The sequence below is a fragment of the Lissotriton helveticus genome, chromosome 4_1, assembly GCF_964261635.1.
Source record: "Lissotriton helveticus chromosome 4_1, aLisHel1.1, whole genome shotgun sequence".
NCBI lineage: Eukaryota > Metazoa > Chordata > Amphibia > Caudata > Salamandridae > Lissotriton > Lissotriton helveticus.
The window spans coordinates 1,904,443,372-1,904,470,321 of NC_136063.1; the positions used below are offsets into that span (position 1 = coordinate 1,904,443,372).

Genomic DNA, 26,950 nt, shown 5'->3' on the forward strand with positions numbered 1-26,950 from the left:
TTCCTTCCCAGCACATAGGGCCAGACTTATCAATCATTTTTTTGGGTTGAAAACGGCCCGATTCACAGAATCAAAGTCGTTTGTGACTGGAAAAATGCATTTTGGTATGTATCATTCACAAACTGCGATTTGGTAACATGTTACTAAATCGCAATTTGTAATTGCGAATATATACTGATTCGGTATTGGGAAGGGATGTGTTTAGGGCATCCCTTCCTAATACCAAAATTGGAGTGGTATGTAAGAATGTTTAGCGTCTGTAATGCAGTTGCTAAACAGTCACATTTTACCATTTAGTTCTAGTAGGAGGTAACTCATTCGCAAACAGAAGGGGTCCCTAAGGGACCTTTTCCCAATTGTGAACGGTTGCGAAAATGTTTTTTAAAGAGCAAGTAATGGTCCCATAGACCACTGCCTACTCGCATCCTGTTTTCCTTTAAGGAAAACGGGCTGCATTTAACCCCTTCGCTGCTGGCTCGTTTCCGCCACTGTGCGGTAAACAAACAAACAGGGCGGGGCCGTGACGAACCCCAGCCGTCATCAGCACACGAGCACCGCGGAGCGTGACGGCTGGGGTTCGTCACCAGCATGCAAGGGGTTAAACAAAATGTATTGCCTTACGTAGGAGCAATCACAGACATGATGGTCTGCTGACCCCAGTAGGTCACCATCCCTGTGATTCCTAATGGGTCGCAAATTGCGGATTATTTGTAACTCACTAGGAATGGCTAAATGAAACTCTATGAGTGTCATATATTAGGAATAGCGATTTCTTAGGTTATCGCTATTCCTAATATTAATACATTTGGCCCATAGGTTTTTAGGCATTACCAAACAAAATATGTTCAGGGAACCTCCACGCATCTTGGGATTCTAAAGTAGTCGCAGCAGTGTCTATCCTAAATCAGGAGCGCCAGGAGTCCTCAGAATAAGGCCTCAAGCAGATGAGCATGGGAAACAGCATTTACAACTGTGGTTTTTAGGGCTCGGGTGGGGGGTTGCTGTAGTTTTTAGGGTTCAAGGGGACTCAGGGTAATTTTTATGACTCAAGAGGGATCAGGGTAGTTTTTAGGGCTTTGGGGGGTTGTGGTACTTTTTACAGCCCGGGCAAGGTAGTTTGTAGGGCTCGGGGGGCATCTGGATGTGATCTTTACCACACATAACCCTTTACCATGAATTTGCGTGGTAATGGCATGCTTGGTAAAAGCATGCATTGTTCAGATGAATTTGTTGTTCAAGCAGCGTTGTAGAGGCACGCGTGGTTCAATCATGAGTGCCTCTGTCGTACAACTGATGAACATGTGTGGTAAAGCACTGGATATAAGTGCATATTTGATAAGCTTGCATATTGCACAGTAGTCAAGGGAAACAACATTGACCCCCAAGGTTTGACTGAGTATTAAACATTGGATCCAAGCTATGACTCGGTAGTCCTTGAAGTACCTCCTTACTTGGCCCTGCCTATTTTGGCCTAATAAGCTACTACTATGGACAGGGAACTCCTTCCAGGTCAAACTTTGCATACAACTACAATTTTCACTATGGAGAACTGTGGATAATATCTAGGCAGTACCTTGAATCACCTGCAATCAGTTACAGGACATTTAGACTATGTAAATATCTTAGACAAACCTATACCTTCACATCTTACATGAATAACCACACCTAAATAAAGCAGTAGATGATCAAAAAGCTATAAATCTGCGAAGAATTAACACTTATGCCAAGGGGCTTAACCAAACGGGATTTGTTGAGGTACAAAAGAAAGTCTATGTCTAGCTAAATGTATTCATTACGAGCCTTGATACTTTAGACTATCGGGTCTTCCATCTGCAAATGTTTCATCTTGCCTTTTATTATTCATCCAAGTTCATTTTTGTTTTTTACTTCTGGCAAGTTTATTTTGTGTCTGACTAGTGCTGAGGGCAGGCTTATCTGCTAGAATTAAGGTATTGATTATCCTGCTTGCTACAGCTAAAAATCTGGATGCTATCAGCTGTCATTTCTAATTAAAGTACACCTTTAAAATATAATCAACACACTAGTTAAAATGTAAAAAAATGTAAATGCCCACCAACGCATATTCTTGTCTTGTTTATGAATGTGGATATTGGTTATAAAAACTTGAACAATGAAGAAAAGTACACATATGTACAATATTTTCTTTAGATTCAATGTAAATATAACATTTAACAAAATATTGTTTTAAAAATTAATTACAATGTGACTATAAAACTAAACAATTGTTTTTTTACTGATTTTGTGGAATTTTTGATTTAGCAATCTTAGACTGTATAAAACCTATATTAGATAGAAGACAATCTAATTCTATGACGGGGACACCATTTTTATGTGGAAACTTATATTTGAACATTTAGTTATACTTCATATAGAAATTTCAAATGTGATTATGACTTGCATTTAGGTTATCATAAAAATGAAACTTACTGTTCTATTGGAAACATCTACATCTGTGAAACAAACATGCTGCTACTCAGTTCATCTACTGATAATTGGGATATCTACAGTAAAAAAGATTTAACATTAAAATATTTTCATCAGGTTATTGTTTGCTTTCTTTTCATTGCATCAGAATTGTTACACAAACAGTGTCATCAGAAATACAAAAACATGTGGTGTGCTTATTAAGTTTCAGTTCACAAAACATTCTTTCACAGTATTGTCAACAATAATGGTAATACAAGTGGTACTTGAGGGTTTAATCAATATGCATATCTATCCTCGTATACAGTCATAATATTGGTAAAAATAGATTGCTTGCAGGTAACATACAGAGGAACTATTACAAATAAATGTACTTCTAACTGTTACAAGAAAAATTCAGTCATTAGGGACACCATATTTTCTAGCTACATCTACTTTTAAAACCAATCATATTTTCCAATTACATCCTTTAAGTCTATTTTTTTTTTAAATTGATAATATAACAGCTAGAATGCACTGGGTTCTTAATACAACTATTACATGAATGTCCACGGCTGTAGCATGGGTGTCCTGATAACATAATAACAAGGAGTCATCTGATAACCCTACAATTTCTAAGAAATGTTTATGTTGTTCATGGGGTAAATGGCTAAGTTTGTTGAGGACGTTAAAAGGTATATCTGCCCTGTAAGCTATAAAACCAGCACGATGACCAACCACAAGGGGTATGGGTAACCATGCCTGAAAAAGGAAGGTAACATTCTGGGATGGGATAGTGATTACAATATAAACAAGAAATATTACTATTAATATTAGTGTTAATATTAATATTGGAATATTTCAGAAGTGTACATTTGCATGGCACATTTCAGGAACATTTGCTTAGAAAAAGCAGCTAGCAGGAGGCAAACTGCCCTCAAAGGTCTTAGCACGTATCTCATTCATATTACTCAATGGCTAAGGCGAATGTGCACATTCATTAAGCAATTTTGCAACAACCACTCTCACTAAAGGCATGAGCGGGTACATACAAATGCAATGCAAAGTGCCAGAGCAGCAATCTCTAGTAACTTTATTAAATGGCCTTTTTTTATTGTAAAAGTAATATTTGGTGGTCCTATGCATTATTTGTAAAATACCACTCAGGAGTTAAATGTATGCAGATCGACTTTGCAATACAATGCAATAGTGGCCTAAGTGTCAATCTTTTTCTCCTGGTGTTGGAATAGGTTGGACTTATGAAGATTTTAATGAATGGGACAATACAAACATACCCATTTCACCTCATATGAAGAAAAATCATTATTTGGAATGTTTCTGATGTTAAAGGTTGGCTTATATATATATTTCAGATATGTTAGAGACATTAGAATAGCATCCAGGCAGTGGCTGAGGAACAAACAGGCCTCTCATATATTCCTACGCTATAAATCTTACACAGTGCTATTTTGATTTCATTCTGATTTCTTTGGCTCTAAACCCTGGGTGCTCCTGAATAGGGTTAAAGACCATCTAGGACCATGACTGTAAATTGCTCTGCAAAATATGGTGCTTCTTTGAGGGGGTTCGGTAAGATGCCTTTCAATATCTCCACTACTACTCATGGAATAAGACATAATGGTCGTCTACACTCTGCTCCAAAAGGTATGTGTTGCATTATTATCAAGCCGGCGGACAATACCAAGCGGCCCATGAAGCAACATTCACTTCTTTTTCCTTCCAGTTTAAAAGATGTCTGAGTACGTTAGAAAATAAAGAAAATTTGAATTGTCTCTGAAGAAGTATAGTATTTGCATAGTCTAATGAATCAGAATAATAAAGGTAAATATATTTTAAATGTAAAGGAATATGTAGTTAGCTACATTTCCAATGGAGTTCTGCCAAGTGTACATAAGCAAACTCCTCCATACTGGATGCTGCTAAGCAGATTATATAGGGACACGAAAGTTGATGTTTCTATGCTCAACACAATCCAATGAATATATATATTTGTATATATATATATATATATATATAGCTTTATCTTTTTATAATTTATATAATAATCTAGACTTGTACATGTGAAATAAATCTATTGAAAGTGCCAAACCTGATTGGCTGTAGCTGTTGCAGCGAAGGGGACGCTGGTGGCAGGTGTTGTTGCTGCAGACACAGTGGTGGGCGTAGCACTATGCATCATGGGCACTTTCAGAAGGGTACCATGGAAGCGACATACAGGAGGGTGGAACATAATGGAACCATGGCAACATATGGTAGATTTAGGGCGTGGTAGGTATCACAGCAACAAGCCATGTGACATCACCATGAAGGATACACCAGGCGCAGCATGCAATCACAGTGCAAAGCAAGACAGCATTAAAAGAAAAAAAGAGAAAAGGGGAAAAGCCAATTATAATTAAAGAAATTAAAAAACATTCTTAAACACTTAGTACATTTATAAGCACAAAATGATGCCTTTCTCTCTGATCCTAATTGTTCAGCACCATGGTGTAGACACTCGGATGACAGTTCTCACTGAAGGCATGATAAATCACTTTACCAGTCTCCTGAATTAGGCTAAGTGATGAATGTCCTGTGTGCTATCATGCAGTAGTTTCTATTTCATAAGATACATTTGAACCATTACAGTAAAAGACCAGAAGGAGTCGGTTTGGCCTCAAATAACCGGTTTGGGCACAAATATTCAAGTCCCGTGGCAGTTCATATTCTTGTTCTCTTCTTCCACAAGGTTGTGATTTGTGAACCAAGGCTCTTGGAGCCCTGATTAAGTTTGCTTCTCTTACACACAACATGAAGAACTATGTTGGAAATTAAACCCACTTCCAACTAAAGATGTGATAAATCATATAGCTTATATTACACACACTACAAATCAAACACAATAGGCCAGAGTCATGGTTTTCTGTGAATGAATAGGTGTGGCTTACTCCTAACTTCCTCCTTTCTTTCTAGAAATAAGTCAAACCTAATAAATAAAAATAAAGGATTTCTGAGTCATGCCAAATATGACAATAACATATATTCCTATTCAGCGGTTGAATTTGTATAAAGATACACTTCCAGAAATTTCGCAAATAGGAGGATGGTATTACATAGTTTTTGGTTTTATACAGAGGGGAATCCAATCAAAAGTTTACTCGGGCATTAAAACCATGTGCCTCATCTCAATGAGCCCAGGGACAAGTTTGTTATCTATAGGTTGATGGAGGATGAAATGCTTTTCCTGGAAAAGCAGACCATAGTTTTGGTGTCAGTTAATAGGAAAAACTCAACGAGAACATGCATTTGTATCGAATGGACTAAAGTTTGAAATTGATCCTACTTTGCACTTAGAGTCACCAGTGGTAATACAGGATGAGCTCTTTAATATAACCCCATTGCGGTGATAATGCCTGTTAAGTTTTCAACTCTCTCTCTCTCTCTCTCTCTCTCTCTCTCTCTCTCTCTCGTAGATCCAGTTAGTGCTCAGGCAGATTCGGATATTGACAGTTGGTAAAGTATTGTTTGGTGTTCCACAGTGTGACATCTACAGTGATGCAGAGCATAGAGGGAATGTGGGGAATGGTCATGTTGACCTGACATGGTGCCCTTTGGTGATGGCATAACGGTGTGATTGCATTCTTAAATCTTCATAGAGAAAAACATGGAGGGGGAAACACACTAAGTTTAAGGGAAATTTGAGTAATGCACTAAATGCATTAATTATGTTACTAAGACACAACATGCAATTACACTTGGAAAGGAACACCCATCACAGTGAGCTATTGAGCTTTGCATGTCACATAATGTAAAAGCCTAACAAAAATAGATGTGATTCACATCTGTGTTTCTACTGGAAAACATTTTGTCCACATGTTCTTCCACAAGAACTGGGAAATGAACTTGCACATGATTATGGTTTGCTTCTTCTTGCAATTAGCAAAGTGTGTTACCTCTTTGCTCGAGTAGATAATTTAAAATGCCTCAACCTTCTCATTCATTGGGCCTTTCTATTAGCTTGCCCACTCAGTGGTAAGTACAAATTGTGAGAGAAAAGTCTCCTGATACTAATTCTGTGTGCTATGTTTTGAAATGTATTCTCTCGTGAGGCCTTTTGTGTAACAAAGCTGAATTTAGGTATTAAAATGCTCTATAAATCATCGGCAAAGTCTGGGAGACGTTAAGGAATTTGAGTAGGTGGTGGGGTTGCCCGAGATGTCGCCAATCTTTTAGCTATATACCACTAACCCCTTTATTCATGTCCCTCCCTCCCAACATCCATAACTTTTTGACACATTTTAAATGATGTGTAGGTGTCAGGTACAAGAGGGATGAGCTGAATAAGCAAGTACTGAATGGTGAAGGGAGAACCAGATGTGGAATAACCGTACAAGAATGGGTAGTATCACCAATGCCAGTGCAAAGGGGTGGAGATGATCATGAAAATGGTAATATATTAGATTGGATCTTTCAATAGTATTACTTCTCATGGTGTTAGATGACTAGAGATAATTCGGCTGCTCAAATAACATGTTTACTGGACACACTGCACACATTCCAATTTAAGAATTGTTTGATAAATTATTTTGTGTAGGAGCCTCATTGGCCTGACAAGTACATTGCAGCACTCCTGTAATAACTGATATTTTTATAAAGAGTCATCTTTAACTTGAAGCATATTTTCTTGCAGAGGCATTAGTTTCTCACCACAACAGTGTAACCAACAGTGAGGAACAAAAGCTTGTAAACTCATGAATTTAAATCAATGCAAACTTTAAGAGTGCAATGGCATTCTAACCAACGAAGGTACAACTTTATGCATTACCCAATTCAGAAGAATTATGCACATTTGACAAGTGCCTTAAACTGCAGAACCTGACGTTGACAAGGAGTACTTAAAAAACCAAGAGCCTACACCCAACCAATACTGTTCTATTTCAAATTTCAAATTTTCAAATTTAGCTTTATTCGATTTGTTTGATAAAATCATAAAAGCATACAAGTACATTTTATACAGCAAGTCTAAAAACTTGTCCCCAACGAAGTTTTTATGAGACTCTATAAAACAGTTTTCCAGATGATAAGAGTCAATGATGAAGTTACAGCCGTTGACCTCATGTAAAAACATATGCAAAAGTTAAAACATCTAAGGGTTACATCATGGAATTTCTATATTTCATCACTGACATTAAAAAACGTGAAACGACAAAGATGACATACACCTCATCTAACAAAAGTAATTTGTAGTAAGCGTCTTTGCATGTTCTTATGCCCCAGTGTTTTAGAAGAGGTAATAGATACAATTTCCTTGGGGCAGAATACAGATTGCAAAAGAACATAATATGAATATTACTTTGTGATGAGTGATCATCGCATGGGCAAATTAGAATCGAAGCAGTCCAGTCATTTTGTTTAGGGAAAGTGACCATACGGAAAAAGGTGCCAAGGCGCAGCCTGGTGAGAAGCATACGAGGATAAGGTGCAGTTTCGGTCCTAAGGTACAATTGCAAACCTTCGGTGGGAGTAATTCTTTGGTAGCTCAAGGTGGTATTTTTGAGTTTCTCTGCATCCCATCTAACACCTTCCAGGTGGATAATTAAAAGTTTTTTGAGAGACGACCTAGACAAATTTTCAAGGGACTCTGGGTCATCATAGTATTCGGGACGACCAATCTTGGCAAACATCAACCGGACATGTCGCAACCATTTAATTTTGGGTGCGACATCCAAGCTCATGCAATCCCTGATTAGATCTCTGTTAAATTGGCATTCCCTGGTAGTCCAAATTTTGTGCCAAAGCAAACATGGTGACAGCTTTATGAAGTCACTAAGGTATTTGAGGCCAGTCTCAATATGAGTAATAAAAGTTGAAGTAGATTTGCTCACCCCCAATAAGTAACGAATAAAAAGATTCTCGCAAATTTGGAGTGAGGACACGTCTTCAAAGCCCCATAAACCTGCTCCATAAGTGACTGTCGCTAAACACTTGGCTTGGTAAATCTGTATCATCTCAGCAATCGGCTTGCCCCCAATTTTCGCTGCAAAAGTTCTCAGGGCACCAATAGCACGGGTAAAGGCAAGCCTCCTAGCCGATACTGCATGTTTCCAGGCTCCTTTTCTCTCAAAGACAACGCCTAGATAACAAAAAGTGTCTGTGGTCTCAATTCTTTGCTCGTCAAGGTATATCGAACATTGTGGCCTTTTACTCTTTTGGGTGCACGGCATGGAGAAAGTTTTTGAGATGTTCACTTTCAAATTTCTATTCCCCATGTAGGACGAGAATTCTCTTACCGCTCTCTGCAACCCTACCCTAGTCCTGGACATAATAGCCGCATCATCGGCGTATAATAGGATGGGTACAGGCCTACCATTGACCGCTGGGTAGTCATTCTGGAGATTTGTTAGATGTTCTACAACAGAATTAATATAAAAACTAAATAGAAGGGGCGCGAGTATACAACCTTGCCTAACCCCTCTATTTATGGGGAATTTCTGGGTACATTGCCCCTGGGTCCCGAACCTCACCCTGGCCCCAGCATCTCTATAAAGCTCTTTGATAAAAACCACTATGGTGGGATCCACCCCAATGAGCTCCAATGTTGACCAGAGCTGCAGATGATCCACACAATCAAATGCTGAGCTAAGGTCAACGAATGTAACAAACAGATCCCCTTTTTTAGCCTCAGTATATTTGGACATTAATAACGACAGATTTAGGCATTGCTCCTGGGTGCCCAATCCCTTTCGGAATCCATATTGGAATTCCGAAATAACCTTATTTTCTGTCTCCCAGTGCTGGATCCTCTTTAGGACTATCCTTCCTGCAATTTTCATAAGGCCGTCTAGTAAGGATATGGGACGGTAGCAAGCCGGGTCGTCCCTGTTTCCCTTTTTAAAAATGGGGACTACAATGGCATCTGACCAGGTCTTGATTAAACCGCATTTGTTTCCCATATTCAGAACGTTGGTTAAGAGAGGAGCCCAGAATTCCAAGTTTGTTTTATAGGCATCCACTGGTGTGTGATCCGGACCCGGAGCTTTCCCTGAAGGACTTTCCCTAATTGCATTTTCGACTTCTAGGGTGGTAAAGACCAGATTAATTGGATACGGCGAAACTAGGGGATCGCTTTGTTGATAATCTCGCGTGAAGTTGTTCGAGGATGCAAGTACCTTTTGTTGGTTCATGCTGTTCCCCTGTCTGTTGGTGTAGAGTTTCCCGTAATGTTCAACCCAGAGCTCTGCTGTAATTGCTACATCTATGCAATTATCAGTATGTATTGGGTTGTATACTGATCTTATCACTTTCCAGAAAAGGTTGGTGTCCTTATTCCTGGCAGCTTCTCCCAGTGCCTCCCAGGCCTCCTTTTTCATGGTTGCTTTTCGGAGGTTAATTTCTCTCTTGTACTCTCGTCTAGCCTCAGAGATTTGGGCCCTATTTTTCGGGATTGCGTTTAAAACTTTCTTCAAGTTCTTTAAGGCGGCTGTGCACCTAGAATCAAACCACCTGGATGCACATCTCCCCTTCTTTTTGTGACTCTTAGTTAAAACGCCTTTTATGTACTCCTGTATATTGGTAAAAGCTGCCATAATCGCCTTAGGTTCCGCATCTTCTTCTAAGCAGACAAATATGTCTTCAGGGCAGGATAATATTAATTTGTGGAAGAAGATGGTGGGGTTCAATTTCTCCCACTTTAACACATAGCCGTTTATCTTTGCTAAGGTGACCTCCAATGGGTACAGTGAGCCGCTAGGTTCCTTTAGTTTCTCTACTTGGAGCCTAACCCCAAAGGTAATAGGGTAATGGTCACTCATTGGATCTTCCCCTATCTCCCAAAAGGTTATAAAGTTGGGCGAGGTGGGGGATATCAGTGCAAAGTCAATTATGGATTCACAACCTCTTCCATTATATGTTGGGGCAAAGGGAACTGGGGGAGAGCATGCCTGATTAACGAAGGTGAGGTCAAAAGCAAACATAATACTGTTAAGGAGAGACCCCAGTTTGGTGTGTGAGAAGTGAAAAGGGCCGTCCTCCTCACGATCTGCAAGGCCGCACAAACCTAACTCTGAAAGTGGGCAGATAGCACAGTTAAAATCTCCCACCCAAATAACTGTATGGTCTCCCGCGTTTTGGTCCCTCACTTTATGGATACGGTTTAACATTTTATTTAAGATGGATTCCATCTCATTTGGTGGCATATTGTTATAGAAATTCACCAGTATGACCTTTTGTGTGGTGCCCCATTTAAAAGAAAGGATTTGAAAATATTGGTCAGAGTGAAAATTATGCACTTTTATATCCCCCACATTCGAAACGTATATACAGAGACCCCCTTTATTGCGGCCCTGAATGGCGGGAGCAGCGGGTGTATGGAACGTTCGATACCCCATGATGTGCCTTTCTTCTACCAGCCAGGTTTCTTGCAGGCAAAGTATGCCATGCTTGTGGACCGTCTCCAACCAGGGTATGTGCTTGATCTTGTTGCCCAGTCCTGCTACATTCCAGGACAATAATGAGTGTTTCAGTTCACTGTCTACCTGAGATATGTGGCCCTCACTCTCTATTAACTGTATGTGACCCTCACTCTCTATTAACTCTACCTGATCTTGAAAATGTGGCCTGCCTAGATGTTGTATGGCTCGGACAGGGGGAGGGTGCTGGGCGGAAGTGGTTGGAACCACCATCAAATGGGTCAAGTTCTTAACAATGGGTGGCGATGTATTGCTATTACTGTTCTATTGTCATCTGGTGTCTACACTAGAATTTAATGTTTGTTTTACACTCTTAAAATAACTTTCAAGTCCAAGAAAGTGATCTTCAAATCTTTGTTCTCCAACAGAAGGCGAGGGGGTTGTTTGGCGAAAATTGAACCGAAAGTTTAACAAGGACATTTTTAGCAAACGGCTAATATGAAGCAGAATATATGGGCCTACAAGGTAGGAAGTTCCCATAATGCCATGCAAAATAGGTTTCTGAAAAAGGTGTTAGGAATCGCATGAGAAATGTGTAATTTGATCTATTTTTAGGAGCTGGGAGAGATTCAGAGGAGAGAAAATGTAGAACTCTAGAACCAAGCAATACCCATCAACGAAGCTGAAGTACTAAAACCTGCATTACAAACTGGGTCAAAACCATAATCATATGGTTACATTTTGTGAACGAACCAAACCTGCTATAGAGCATTGTACGTAGACCATATTAACCCACACTAATTGTTAAAATGCTTCATCAATACTCATAAGAGAAATTTTTTAAGTGGGAAGTAATGATACTTTTATTGTTTTGTCAGTGGTATATGAAATCTATCATAGGATGGCGGTAGCAATTTTTAGGTGACAATATATTAATTGACGGAGCTATGCAAAGCTACTTCTCTTAATCTTGTAGGGTCCAGATTCACTAGTTAACATTTACCAACTTAATAACCCAAGGCTCAAGAATCAATCATCCATCAAATGATTACTAATTGACATTTTTCAGTTGGGGCTATGATATCAGAGTGGGATAATATTTTAGAGCATCGGGTGTGCATGTTATAGTTGGCAATACGGAACAAACGTCTTCCACCCTACAAGACTAGGATTCTCCAGCGAGACTGTGCACACAAAGTGTAGTTTTGGTAGAATGCAGTTAATCAAAGCGAAACCTAAATTGTCTTCTTAATCAAGGATTCGGGGGATTTAACAGGACAAAATAATCTTTGGCCTCTATGCTCAGACATTACCACTCTAAGTCTTCCTAGCTAATAATACTGGTTATGAAATTAAGAAGGGCACATTAATGCTGCAATCAACCTTTGTTAATGAAACGTAAAACGAAGCTTGATCCTACCTGGATGGATTACTTCTACACCAATAAACTATCACACTCCTGAAGGTTAATTTAAATGGGAGAATATTAGATATATTCCCATTTACTTAAAGGAATGCATGTGAATTTAGCTTAACATGATAGGAGTGTCTGCCTTAGCAAAGTGAGGCTTATTAATATTGTTTAGTAGTGTAACAAAACGTTATAAATACATGGACACTATCTTACTGCTGTTAATGTGTTTCTGCACTATTGCATATGTTGATAGGAAACAGCACAGAGGCCTTGCCTTCTTTCCCCTTGGAAATATAATTACTAAACAGGAAAGTACAGAAGGTGTGCTCATGAAATAATTGCTCAAGGTGAATAAAACAAATGTAATTGATTTTAAAGCCCCATTTTCTTTTGGCAGCCAGAGACTGGCGGGTGCCTTCTCTTCACAATGAGGATTGTACAGTCAATACTGCAGTTGCATTGCATTTGCCTATTAGATCGACAACCACTTGTAAGGACAAATAAAGAAAAATGTAATCTAATTGAACATAGACATAAAGTGCTTTAATGATGTCATTTAATTCTAAAAAGCAGATTTTCTCAACTATATGAACATTGTAAAGGAATTTCTGTCCAGTCACAGACTTTCACATCAATCTGCAACAAGTGTGACTCATATTTCACTATAGTAGATCCTTGAAACACAATCTTGGTGTATAAATAGTGCTAAGATTCCTATGATGTTGAGTGTCAAGTGCTCAGCATGATATCAGGGATGTTCGCAAATACCTTTAGCTTTTCCTTGCATGCCCTTTGTCAAAGTTTTCTGGGGTGCAAACATTCACATTGTTAACTATTAGGGATAGGTGCATCTCTGTTGGCAGTGCCACATTTTTTGGTAAGCTCTGAATCACTTTTGTTATTTCTTCTCTGTACATATATTTGTGCAAGGTGTAGGAGCCCAGGAGGTGAGCAATGGTGTCCACTTGCCTTTCCCATACGGTTCACTGGTAGCAGGAGGTGACATGCTGCTCAACTAGCTACTGGGTCTTCTGCAGCATGGTGAACCTCAAATGCAATCCTCTCTAAGGAAAACTTCTTCCATCTCCTCTCTTTGTTGAATTTTGAGGGTTTCAAATGAAAAAAGGCCGATTTCAAAACTAAAAGACAATGAATAGGTCGTTATGGGTCCATGTGTTTGATACGCCGCTGCCTTCAGCAGCTTTGGCATGGTCAAGCAGAATGGGATATGACATCCTCTGCTCTGCAATGGAAACACATCAGGATGGTATAGTGCTGAAGTTTGTCAAAAGCAACTGATAGAAGAAACTGGATACAGCATCACATTCTTCAAGCTATTTCCATTTTAAAGAAGTCAGGCATGATGCACTGCAGAGTGCACCCATACCTGGGCAGGGGTCACTTAAACCACTAATCTTTCCAGTTAAACTGATGCTTGGCTAAACCTAATAAAGCAAGTGTACAGAGTGCCACTTCTTGACCAAAATTGAGTGCACACTGAAAATGCTGCTTGGCCGCCTTTGGTGATTTTTCGTACAGTTTAGAGTGTAATTGAACTTCAAGTTACATTTCTGGAGAAAATCAGCACAATGCCTAGTGGAGGAGGGTATCCCTACTCTGCCCCTATACATTTCTTTTAAATTAAACTCAGGACAGGGGAATCAGTCCGGTAATGGCTGCCTGCATCATGTTGCAGGCACCAAACAGAGTGCTCACTCCCACAGGAGCCTTACTGCCTCCATATATTTCTTTAAATTAAACTCAGGACAAGGGAATATGTCCCCAAGTTCCCTAATGGCTGCCTGCAACAATTTTCTCGTGGCAAATGTATATCTAAGCAGCACCTTTCGCATTTCCATCAATGTGGTTGGAGGCATGATGTGTGTATATGGAGAGAGAGGGAGATATATGCACACACACCAAACACATGTATATATTTGTAGTGACACGTCTCAACAGAAGTTTGCACCATTGTCCTGGGGTGCCTAGTGGGCACATTTTGAGATTAACTGTGCAGCTTACTGACAAACATCCTTGATGTGCCAATTAACATAAACATATCATGCCTCCACCCACATTGAGGGAAATGAGAAAAGTACTGCTCAACTTTATATCTTGAACAAGAAATGTGTGTGTCTGCATGTATGTATTACTTTCCTAGTAGACCAATTGGTTCATTAGATCACACTAATATGTTACCAAAAATGATGTTATATTGCTTGGAACAAAACATCTTTCTATTTGAGGATACCCTGTATTGCCAGAGCTCTGAACCAGCTTGGGACACGTGCTTGGCTCCCAGCTTTGCAAACCTTTTCCTAGGTTAGTGGGAGAAGCAGGTAGTATGGACAGATACCCATGAAATGTATACCAAGGAAATTCCCATCTGGATCAGGTACAACAATGATGGTAATAATGTTCTACATGCTCGCAGTCATCAACCAAACTAACTTAAATGGAGCATTCCCTATGGACACACCACAATTGCAGTACTGATAGGATTTTTTTTAGAGGAATAAAGTAACTGGTTGCAAAAATTCGCAAAATGGGGCTACCCTCACAAAATCCTAGCCGATGGCAAGCAAAAGATACAGGGTATAAAGCCAGAGGATCTCGTGTTTAATGAAACTTACACAAACCCAAAGAAGAGGAACCACCTAGACTCATTACTACATATAGTAAAAAACCTTACAGATTAAGGAATATTTTGAAAAAGCATTGGGTTTTAGTGACACCTGACCCAGAGATAGGCAGAGACATAGAATATTTCCCATCAATGACCTATAGAAAACCAAGGGCCATCAAAGATATGTTTGTGCACAGCCATCTTGAGCCGACTAATTCATCCACATGGCTCAATGAAGGAGGGGTCTTCTTTAAGTGTGGCTCCTGCAAGGCATGTAAAGATAGTACAAATTGCAAATAGTGCAACCTTCCTACTAGAAAAGTGAAAACAAATTGCAAAATTCATTGTGTATACCTCTGATTTTGCAGTTTATGTCCCAGAGTGTCGGTGTGGATTGAAGTACGTTGGCAGCACTAAGCTACCATTCAAAAAGAGAATTCAGGAGCAGTTACTTGCAATCAAAAATATCAATCATAATAACTAAACAGTGGCAAGATATTTTTACTATAAACATAATGGTATTAATGAACTGTTACGTTTCTTTGGTGTTGATAGGATCACAAAACTCATCAGACGGGGTGATCAAGAAAGACAATTACAAATTTTGGAATCAAGCTACATCATTGAAATGGACACCAAAACACCGAATGGTTTAAACAGTGAAGGGGAGTTGGGGTACAGGAACTCAGGATTCCAGTTTGCTATATATACTGTTTAGCTCAGGTGACTCCAGTATAGATCTTCTCCCTATTTCTTCTTTGTACTTTAATCTCATCTGATGGGTCATTCCTTTAGAATTTGACATATTTTCTCCTAAAAACCCTTTATCCATATCTTTGTATTTTATTACACTCATGTACTATATTATGTCCTTTTTATTTTTAATAATATAACAAACGGTTAGGTAAGACTAGAGTATTAGGATTTTAGGCCTTTCACCTTTAAGAGATGACCCCATTTGTATATAGAGAATAATTCTGAATTCTGATGATGATTTGATTCAGCACTCGCACAACAATTTTTTGTCCATTAGATGGGACCCTATGGGGACGCTGAGTAGACACAATTATTCATATATTAATGCTCCATAGGTATGATCCTTTTGGACTTTCGAGGAGTGAATTAATTCCTTGATGCTTCATTTGACATAAATACATTATGCCTCCACCCACACAGAGGGGAATGAGAAAAAAGCTGCTCAAATATTTTTCTTGAAAGCACATGAAATTCATAACTATAAAAAAGACAACACCTATGGACACTCTCCCTTCCACAATGTTTGCAATGAGGCTAACATATGTAAAGGACATTGTGGACTGTATGCCTTTGTCCCTGATCTCCTCCCAATATGCATAATTAATTGCCTGTACATTTTAAAATTATTTTGATAGGCATATGTACCCCACTGGTCTTTTGAGTACATCATATTTTTAGGTAAACAGAGCTAGGCTTTTGTTGAAAGGGATGTCCTCTGGTGCTGGGAACTATTCTGCACTTCCCACATGGACATTTCCACCTATTCATCCATATCACTTAAATCACTGCAGGAACTTTAAAACAGGTTTAGAACTGTAAGTAGAGAGAGCAGAAGAAATGTTTCTTTTCGCTCTTCCTCCTCTGTGGTGTGAGATTATGCCAATTAGAAGGGAACTAACTAGCTAAGCAGGCAGAAATGAAGAACAAAGGGAAACCAACAAAACCTTAAGGTTTGGCTGATCTCCTTTAGACATGTAATTCTGTAACTTCAATCCTATTTCGACAAACAATTTTTTCAGTTGCCAGTGGGCATATGAGTTATTTACCTCCATTACCTTTCTTTACATTCGGAGCCATTCTAAAGTGTCCTTTCTCTATTTCCTCAGATTTTCTAAGTACCTCATATGGAAGTTTGTTCACATTCGATGGTTACTATCTTGCATATTTCATCTTCAAACTAATTCTACCCGCTCTACTGAAATTTAGCCTATGGATGTAACAAAAAGTATGTTGGAAATATCTAGGGTAAAGTGAGTTTGACAAGCTGTTGTGGTTTATCATTAGTGGCAAATGTCTAGCATTCCTGTCTCTAAAGGCAAGACTGAATTAACACTTGTAGACTCTGCCTATCTTCTCAGAGTGACTGGTATTTTCACCAGTCACCAGATTTATCTCGATTGGTAAATCTCAGGCACTGAACTGTCACTTGAAAACCCTCAATCCGAGGAGCAGCTGAGACAACATGATAGCTAATGCGGCCATTCCAGCATGCACAAATCTGATTTTGGGAAGCAGCCTTCCTGTCATCATCCAAAGACTTTCCTTCACATGTCCTTCTATCACTTGTGTAGGCAATGGTAATATCAGTCCTGTTTTAACAGATTCCCACATTCATCTTCTGCCTCATTTTAAGCATCTCTCAAAAAGAATCGGTTCATTATCACCGATCATCTATGCCCTATGCCCTTAATTCCCATGGATCATACTGATCTGCAGCTGAAACTGTGCCCACGGCGTCTAGAGCCTGACTGAGCCTGAGTGTTCTTTATATTATCTTATAGTGGAATGGTCATTAACCTCTTCAAGAAAACACCTGGGAACAGGAACAGAAGGCTAGTAGCTTCAAAGTCTCTAGGTGTGCTTATCAGATGGTTTCTGGCTGCACCCACTCTCCCTCCATTCAAACACACAAACCACTGTCTCCCTCTGCAGAGCCAATACAACCACCTAATGCTTAATTAACATGACTAAAAGCAAAGTGCTGCTAAACAGGAGGTGTGCCCAACACCTACTGCTGCATTACTTCAACTGCAATCATACGTATACAAAATTCAACAAAAACAGATCCGGACACCGTGATGCTCTTAATGAGTTCAGAACCTGGACTGCTGGAGTATCCTGTGCAAGCTGCTGGTGCCACCCCAAGCAGCCCATTTACCACACTGCCACATCAGAACCGAAATGGGAGACTAAAGTCATTGACTTTTTGCTCATTTTTTTAACCCTTTTGGTGTTATCTTTCTAATTTTCATCCGTTTCTTTTCTTTGCTTACACATATTCTGAACTGTACATTCCTATCACAGTAAACCCAGTAAAAACAAGTCTTGTCACATCCTCCACAGGGTAGCTGAGTGTCCACAATTTAACATGTGTCCTTAATCATATAACAAACACAGACGTCTGACCTGAAAGCCCAGTTCTGTTGGCTTCTATACCTTGACCAGTCGCATGTAATTGCCGCAGGGCATGTTCTTCCCAACAGACGTGTTTGGATTTGGAATGTGAATAGTTAACTCTCTTTTTAAGCTAGTGTATGGCTTCTTTATGCAGTTTGTTGCCCAGTGACAGCATTACGTCTTCATGAGAGCTGCTCGTTTCACAAAGTGAATCCTTTGTTCAGCGTTCAAGAGCTGCACACTAAAGCAGCAATGTATTACAGTGGCATAAAAACCAACAAAGGACATCGTCTTAGAAGCCTACCAGTTCCTGATAACAAAAGCATGAATTAACAGATGTTAGCAGTTACAGGCTGTGGTGGAGAATGACTCCAGAAGCTTTAGGTAAATTCAAGAGTTTATTTCTAAAGTACTCGCCCACGACAGGCAGTGACCGGATGGCTTGAATCCCAGGATGAACTGACTTGGTTCACTGGAATAATCGCCCGCCGCTCTGCTTGCCAGTACAGCCCATTACAAACAATAACAATGTTTTCAAGCAACCACAAGGCTGCAAGCAGTAGAAGAGCAGCTTGAGCGTGAAACATATGGCACAAGCTACACCAACATAACAATCAAATACACTACATCACCTCCCCCCAAAAAAGAAAATAAGAAAAAGGAAAAAAACAAAACTATGAAAGCAATAAAAATCCTGAAAGCAAGAACAAGGCACGTAACACATTACATTATGTAATCTTTTAATATAGTAGATCTCCTAACAACACAGGAAGTTGTGCAACTTGCATTGTGTTGAACAAATGGACCCTTGAGAACATTGTTTCTGCTTTCAACCTATACCTGGTGACCAGGTATAGGTTCCTTGGTGTCCTTACCATACTCTACCCAATGTGTTCAATCTGAAACAGACCTAGAACCTTTCCTGCGGTTAATTATACTCTAGCTTGTTGGCAATAAATTGCCCAGCAAAATCCAGGCCTAATTTGTCCCAAGCTGCTTCAGGGTACGAACGGGGTGGAAGGGCATCTTGTTTGTCTTCCGATGTTTATCACGGAACTAGCCCGCTACCTAGAAGGCCCAAAGACTCAGGCTATGGAGACGCTAACACCATCCAGCAAGAGAAGTGCCTCTCCAGACCACTCCACTGACTAAGCAGACGCACAAGAGGCAACTCGCCAATTTCGCAAAGAATAAAGAAGCACACGATAAGAACACTTGACTTTACCAGAAATTTACCTCAAGAGTGCACCAAAACTCCCATGCACAGCAGAATCTACCTCACAGACGCGAGATAAGACTCCTTGACCTTAACAGATATCTACCTCATGAAGACACCAAAAAATCCTTTGCACAAGCAAATCTACCTCATGGAATGCCAGTATTAGGCACAGAAGAGCGCAAACCTACACACCGAAGCACAAGCGTGACTGAGCATAAGAATGACTATATCCTTTCACTTTTATACGGATAGTCAGCTACAACAGTCAGACCCACCCCCGAATGTCGTACAGCGATCTCTGACTAACCTGGGGAAAGTAGCGGTGCGGGAGGGACCTTGCTGTCGCACGTCTACTGTACGGCAAAGCTGCAGGGTGAGGGAGGGGGGAGTAGCGAGGGGAGAAGGGAGGGGGGAGGGGGGTTTCTATGTACATAGTGTCTGTCCCGTCTGTATCGTCTTTTTGTTCAGGTTTTTCCATGTCATTGACCTACAATTGCTCAGTTAGACCACACGCACTAAAAAAAACACCTCACCAAACCACTACTACACACACCAACATGCGCCAGGGCCTCGCAAAACATGATGACAAATAACAACAACGCTCTGCAAACAGACCTGAAGATAGTCTCCCTCAACGTCAAGGGTCTAAATCACCCAGTCAAGAGGAAGAAAGTTCTAGACTACCTAGCTAAGACCAAAGTGACATCATCCTCTTACAAGTGACGAAACTAGCCAGAGAAGACGCAAGCAAGCTCAGAGCGAGATGGATAGGTCAGGTAGCTTGCTCCCCAGTGATAGGGGAAAAAAAAGGGTCATCACCCTGATAAACAGTAGATCCAAGATAACTATTGAAAAAGAACAATGTGACGACCAGGGGAGACTACTGATCACCCAATTGAAAAGAGGAGATGAAACTATACTGATAACCAACACCTACGCTCCTAACACAGACGACACTAGCTACTGGGAAGAGGTAGCGGGCCAAATAGAAGCTTACCAGCTGTGCAACATGAAAGTGCTGGCAGGCGACTTCAACCTTGCCCTGGACCACACCCTAGACAGACAATCAAGATCCCAAACCCGACCCCCGACGTCCCTCAACACTCTAAAAAACGTATGCATCAGGTTCAACATAGAAGACCCATGGCGACTCCAACACCCCGATACCAGAGACTACACCTTTTACTCTAACGGACACAACTCATACAGCAGAATAGACTACATCCTGATCTCAGCCTCACACACACACACACCTGATTGAACACACAGACATCGCGGGTAGAACGATGTCAGATCACTCATGTAACAGTCTACAACTCACGGGCAGACACAACGAGCACATCACGCGCAGATGGAGATTTAACAACATAACCATGGCAAAAAAAGAGGACAAAGACAGAATACAGAAAGTTATAGAGGACTACATTGCAGAAAACGATATTCCTGATACAGATCCAAAGTGCCTATGGAATGCCCTTAAAGCAACCATCAGGGGGACGCTGATAGAAATCAAGGCCAGGAGAGATAGAGAAGCAAAAGCGCAAATAAACTAACTAGAACAGGACATCAAAGTGAAATGGCACTCGGGCATTGGCCAGCCATTTGTTTAACCTAGCTATCTAAAGCAGGCCACCAGTAATGTTGTTAGATATGTATACAAGTCTTGGTAGTCCCCAAATGCCTTTTATATACTTTGGAAATGATGGACTCATGTAACCTGAAAGGAGGTATGTGTAAATCCCCTCTTAAAACCAAATTCCTGACCAAAGACAGTTCCACTGCCACTGGACCATAGGTCTTCAAATCACCCTGCAAACATCTGCATTCTGGCCAACCCTGGATTAGGTAGACACTGACTTGTTTCATTCAGTCTTATCCTCTTGAAATGCATTCATCCAATCCTCCTTCCTGAAAGTGGACTCACCATCCAGACAGGCTTGAACTGCATCAACGTAAGCAACTCACATCATCATCATTCATTTCGATTTCTCTATCTAGTTCTGGCAAAAGCATACGAGAAAGGCAATCTGCCCGAAAATCTTTCCCTACTGCCACATTGCTTATGTTAAACGTGTATTCATGTTGCTATGTGCCCAAACGTGTAAGTCTTGCAGGTACATTATTATGAATCCCGCCTGTGAAAATATGGGCCTAGGGCTTATAATCATTATCGGGGATGATGTGACCCATGTAATCCAATTCCTTGGTGCCAAACTTGCATTTGTCCTTTCTGACAGTCATACCTCTCTTGGTGAGTATGAATATGACTTTGTTTAAAAAAGAATTGTGTTGGCCCAAGGTTTCTCCAAAGACCAGAATGACGATGGGTTCCCCTGCAAATTGTTTCTCCAATCTTTCAATTGCCTCCACATATACATTACAAATATCACCAGCCGGAGCTTGAGGTGCAGCAATTGGTGGTAAATTGTCAAATATATTTGCTATGCAGTAAGCCCCAAATAGAAGTGCAAATTTCCTCTGTGGGCTGTAACCACCAGCATCCACAGAAATAAGATGATTCTCGAAAAGGCGAAACCACTGAGACCATATGATGGTGTTTTTCCCCATGTGAGCCATGAAGAGAGGTGGCGGAGTAATTCGTTGAAGGGTGGCCATAATGACTAAAGTGCAAAATGGAACAAGAGAAAAATTCAAAACAAGTAAATAAGCAGGAGAAAGCACAGGGTAATTGGAGCTGTTGAAATGCACAAACAGACAGCTAAAGTGGAATCTCCTTAAAACCTCCTTGTTGTTTTTTTTCTTATATTTAAAAAAATAAAATACCATGAATTGCTAAAAGGTACCATGGAAGAGTGGCCTAACGTACAAATCTGTGCGGCTGAAGAGGGGAAGCTCAGGAGAACATTCTAACCCAAGCAGGGAGGAAATACAATAAGCACATTGCTGCTGATTTGTATATATTTACTCATAGAAAGCCTAATCCCATATGGCTGCTGTGTGTAACATCACAAGCAACGGCGTACAGCAGTGTGAAGAGTTGGCCCATTGCAGCAGAGCAGGGCCATTACCCTGAAACATAGGACCAGGGAAGCGTGACAGTGCTCGAGCTGACAAGAAGAACCTTGTAGCAGGGTCGTTGCAAGGCAACACACCACTGGGGCAGAGTGATGGCACTGGGACATGCTCGCGTTAGAGAGGTTAAACAACAGGCCTAAAAATGCCTGAAAAGTGCTCCGAAGCACCTGGATGGAGTCCCGCTCAATCACACTTTGAAGCGCTGATTGGTGAAGACGCTTCAACTGCCAGGGAAAGCTTGAACTGCTATAAGGAATCCAAGTGCGGAAATGAGCAAAATGCCGAAAATGAGGTCCTGCTCAGTATTGGTGGGCGAGAACAAGCAATCGTCAAATTGAAGTAGAGAATAAATCCAGAAGCTGTAGGTAAATTCAAGAGTTTATTTCCAAAGTATTGTCCCACGACGTGTAGTGACTAGCTGGCTCGGATCCCAGATGAACTGACTTGGTTCACTGGAATCCTCGCCGCCGCTCAGGTTGCCAGCATGGGCCCATTACCTCCTCGTCATGTCTTCCCGTCCCATTCCTTAACAGTGAGCAGCTAGTCTGCTCCCCAGAAACCTAAAACCTAGCAGAACTTTTCAGCACTTCCCCCAATATGGCGCCACCAATCCGGTGAGGATAAAGGGGGAAGTGCAGAACATCACCTCCGGTTCCTTTTTTTCTGACTTTGTCAATTTCCTTTTGCCTAGCGGAGCTGTTGGTCGGGAGAGTACTGTTTCTCCGTGTTTTGTGCTTTTCGTTGGCGGCCTGCTGTAGCGGCCGCTTTTCTTTTTACTTTGCATGTTCATGGCGTTGTGTGCTCAGTTACATGTGTAGGAAATGTCCCTTTCTCTGCACTGCTGGTTTGCGCGGCCTGGTCTAGCGGCCGCTTGTGCTGGTTCCTCTTGCCTTGGCGGAGTTTCGGTTTCCCTTTCGGGGTTGCCGTGTGCTGTAATGGGTCACTCTGGGCTGCTGGTTAGGGTCTTTGACTCTTACGCTGCAGTTTGGGTGTTCAATCCCTGGTCTTTCAATGGACGTTTCCCGTCCCTTGCACCTGTGGCGCTTTTGGTGGTAGTTACTGCGGCTTACTGTGGTCTGGGACCGTACTCTCAAGGTTAAGTGTTCCATTCTGAATAGCTCGCTGTGCTTATACAGCGGTACTTGCACTGAGTCATGCCGGGGTTGTGGGTTTTTGCCTCACCTGGCGCAGCTGTGTGGTTTTTTCATACTCCATTTCGTTGCACATACAGTTCGGACTCAGCGAGTAGCTGACCCTTGCTTTTCTTTGCTATGCATGTACGCGGCCTGCTTTAGCGGCCACTTCTCTGCGGACGGTCCTGTCTCGCCCTGCTGTAGCGGGCGCGGGTCATCTGTTGTTCCCCTGGGGTGTGGAGCGTCCTGATGGGTTTCCTGCCTCCCTTGGAGGGTTTTCATGAGGCCGGGCGCTTTTTGTGCTTATGCCTTTTTCCTGGTTGCGAGGGCCCTACGGCCCAACCAGCTTGTGAGCGCCTGATTTTGTATGCTTTCAGACATTAAGCAACGTCAGGCCTAGTTAGTAGCTGGAAGGGAGACCTCCTGGAAATACCAGGTGATGTAGGCTCTTTCTTGGTAGCTTATGGCTCTGCGCTCCTAGTTTGGTTGTGCTCTTTATGTTGGGGCGGTTGCTTCTGCTTTCTGGGCTCGGGAGGCGGCTGGCCCTCCTGCCTGAGTGCCTCGTGGGTCTCTTGTTCTGCATGTCCCTTCAACTGTCGCTGTGGAGGTTGTCTGCATGGTCGTTTTGTTCGGGGTGCTGAGCTCTCTGCTTTGCTTGACCATGTGCGTGTCGTGTTGGATTTCGCTCCTCCTGTGCCGGATTACCTGGAGGATGCCTTTTTTGCTCACTGTCCCCAGCAGGCTCCTAGGTCCTTCCAATGGCATGGGGCTGTATGCATGGTGCTTCCTCATGCATGGTAGGGTGTGGAGTAATCCATCTTCCCTCGCTTTTTAGGTCCACTGTGCTGTCGCTCACTGGCAAGTTTTGTGCCTTTGGTGGCAACGGCTTTCACAGGATTGGGGTTCATGCATCTGTCTGGTGATGCCCTTCCTTCTGCCGCCATTCTTCGGCGGATGGTGGGGGTGGTGGGGTGTTCCTACCCTACTTCTAGACGTTGCTGCCAGGGCAACGTCCTACTCCTGCTGCTTGGTCCTGTCCCTGCTGCTGGATTTCCAGGCCCTGGCTCTTCTTTTGCAGAGCGGGGAGGGTGCCTCCTCTCTCTTGGCCCTCTTGGGGCTTTTTGTTGGATGTTTCTTTTGGGACTTTGTGTGACACTGCGGCTGCTTCTTGCCTGGTCCCAGACCCGGGCCGGTGGTTCTGCCTCTGCTCTTTCTCCGGTGCGATGACTGTCTGCCTTTTCCGGTTGTGGGTCTCCTTCACTTTTTTATGCATCAATGGTTGCCTCTTCCAGATACCTGGGCAGTGCTGACTGTGTCGGCCGGTTCTTGGGTTGGGTTTTTCTTTCCGGTCCTCCGGGAGACTCCTCTGCCTCATCACCCTCTGCGGCGGCTGGTTTTCCCGGCGGTCGTGCACCTTCTGTTGGGATGCCCGGCTGTCGTGGAAGTCCCTCCTCTGGTGCGGGGCCAGGGTTGTTGTTCCGTCCTCTTCCTTGTCTACAGGGAGGCTTCGGCGGTCCTGCACCCTGTTTTGGTTTGGCAGGGAATCACTCTCTCTTCGTTCCCAGACGTGCTTTCCAACTGGTGACGTTGCTGTCTATCCTGCATCTGGTGTTGCCTGGGTGTTTCCTTGCTTCCCTGGCCCCGCTGGGGCCTCTCTGCACGTCCTGCAGATCAGCAGTGCCTCCGTTTTTCTGTGAACCTCTGGATCTTTCGGTTCCAGGTGCCTCTTTTCGGCCTCTCTTCAGCGCCAGGGGTTTTCACTTCGTTCTCTGGCAGTCCTCCCTGCTGCCCTCCCGGACTCTGGAGTTCCTCGAGGCTCTCTTTCGTATGGGTCTAGGGATGATGTTTCTCTCCCAGGTGGGACTGTTGGCTTTGTTTGTGCCCTTTCGTGGCTTCTGTCCCAGTCTTCCGCTCTGCATCTCCTCCTTTGGGCCTGTCTGCATTTGTTTCCCTACTGCGTTGCGCCCTGGCCCGCAGGGCTCCTGCCTCTCGGGCTCCAGCGCTCTTCTTTCTGTCCCGCCGGGTCTTTGGGTTGCTCTCCATTGGTGGGTGTCCGATGCCAGTGCCGGGGGTTGGGGTGCAGTCCAGGGTCGGTGGTCCTGATTCGTGTCTCTCCAGTCTTCGGTCTGGAGGGAGCTTAAGGGCAGGTTGGTTGGCTCTGCTGTGGTTTGCTCATCTCCTTCTGGTCCGCGCTGTCTCTGTTCAGCCTGGCATCCTGGTTGTTCGGGCTTATGTGTATCATCTGGGGGGCATGTGCTGATCTCTGCTTCTCCTTTCCAGGGTGTTCGGACTTTAGGCCTAACGGATTCTCCTCTCTCTGAAGGCTGTCTGTCTTCCGGGGTTGGTGGATGAGCCTTCAGGCTCTCTGGGTCGGATGTTCCCGTCCTCTGTGAACGTGTGTGTGTCCTCTCTCTGACACCCCCCAGAGTCTCCTGTCCTTTCCCCTTCTTACTCCTGAACTGATGACACAGCTCCTGGATAACACCAAATCGGGCTCCCCCTTAGATCCTTGCCCGCTTAAAGTCCTGAAGGCCTGTCGGGATGTGCTTATCCCCCACCTCATGAATGTCATGAATCGTGCGATCTCGGAGGGAGTGTTCCCCTCTTCATGGAAGATAGCGGTTGTTAAACCCCTTATTAAGAAATCTACTTTAGATCCAGGGGTTTTGAAAAACTTCCGCCCCGTTTCACTTCTTCCTGCCCCTGCAAAGATGCTGGAATCTCATCTTAATCGGCATCTTAGCTCCTTCTTAGGGTACTCAGCTCTTCTGGACTTTTCCCAGCATGGCTTTAGGAGATCTCATAGTACTGAGACTGCCCTTACGGCTGTTGTTAATAACATTCGCTGCCAGGTTGATAAGGGCCATACCACCCTCCTGGTCCTGTTGGATCTGACGGCGGCGTTTGACACTTTGTCTCCATCCATTCTGGTCACCCGCCTCAGGGACCTAGGGGTCGGAGTACTAGCACTGAGCCTCCTGGCTTCCTTTGTAAATGAAAGGGAACAAAGAGTGAAGCAGGGCCAGTTTCTTTCTGCCCCTAAACCTGTGCATTGTGGGGTCCCCCAGGGCTCTTCATTGAGCCCTACATTATTTAACATCTATGTGGCCCCACTTGCCAGGGTAGTTAGATCTTTTGGGCTGGAAGTACTGTCGTACGCTGATGACACCCAAATAATGGTCTCCCTTACACAGCCCTTGAAGGATTCTGCCTTGAACTTCAGGAACTGTATGGAGGCCGTGTCTCAGTGGATGGTACAGAACTTCCTGAAACTAAACGGAGAGAAAGCGGAGGTGCTGATCTTCGGGGGCAGCCAGGATATCTGGTCTAAAGATTGGTGGCCTGCCTCTCTCGGGGACTGCCCTTGTCCCCGTCAGTTTGCTAAAAACGTAGGCGTTCTGGTGGACACTGCTCTCTCCTTAGACCGCCAGGTCAGTAGGACTGTCTCCACCTGTTGTGGTATCATCAGGGTCCTCAGAAAGATTACCCATAATCTCTCTCCTGATGCCCGCAAGCTGGCCACTGTGGCATTAGTCT

At 42.6% G+C, this 26,950-nt stretch overlaps 1 protein-coding gene across 5 annotated transcripts in view; it reads right to left on the bottom strand.

Moving 5' to 3' along the window:
- Positions 1-26,950, bottom strand: part of LOC144829423 (muscleblind-like protein 3) — a 559,780-nt gene that overhangs the window by 38,038 nt on the left and 494,792 nt on the right. For 3 of the 5 annotated variants that reach the window (XM_078688555.1, XM_078688556.1, XM_078688557.1), the window contains exons 7-8: positions 4,535-4,629; positions 2,449-2,522 (exon numbers count right to left, since the gene is read on the bottom strand). In XM_078688555.1, the coding sequence (XP_078544681.1) occupies positions 2,466-2,522; positions 4,535-4,629 (152 nt within the window). In that variant the 3' untranslated portion in view covers positions 2,449-2,465. The remainder of the gene's footprint in view (positions 1-2,448; positions 2,523-4,534; positions 4,630-26,950) is intronic. The other 2 variants (XR_013610658.1, XR_013610657.1) reach the window with 1 other exon arrangement.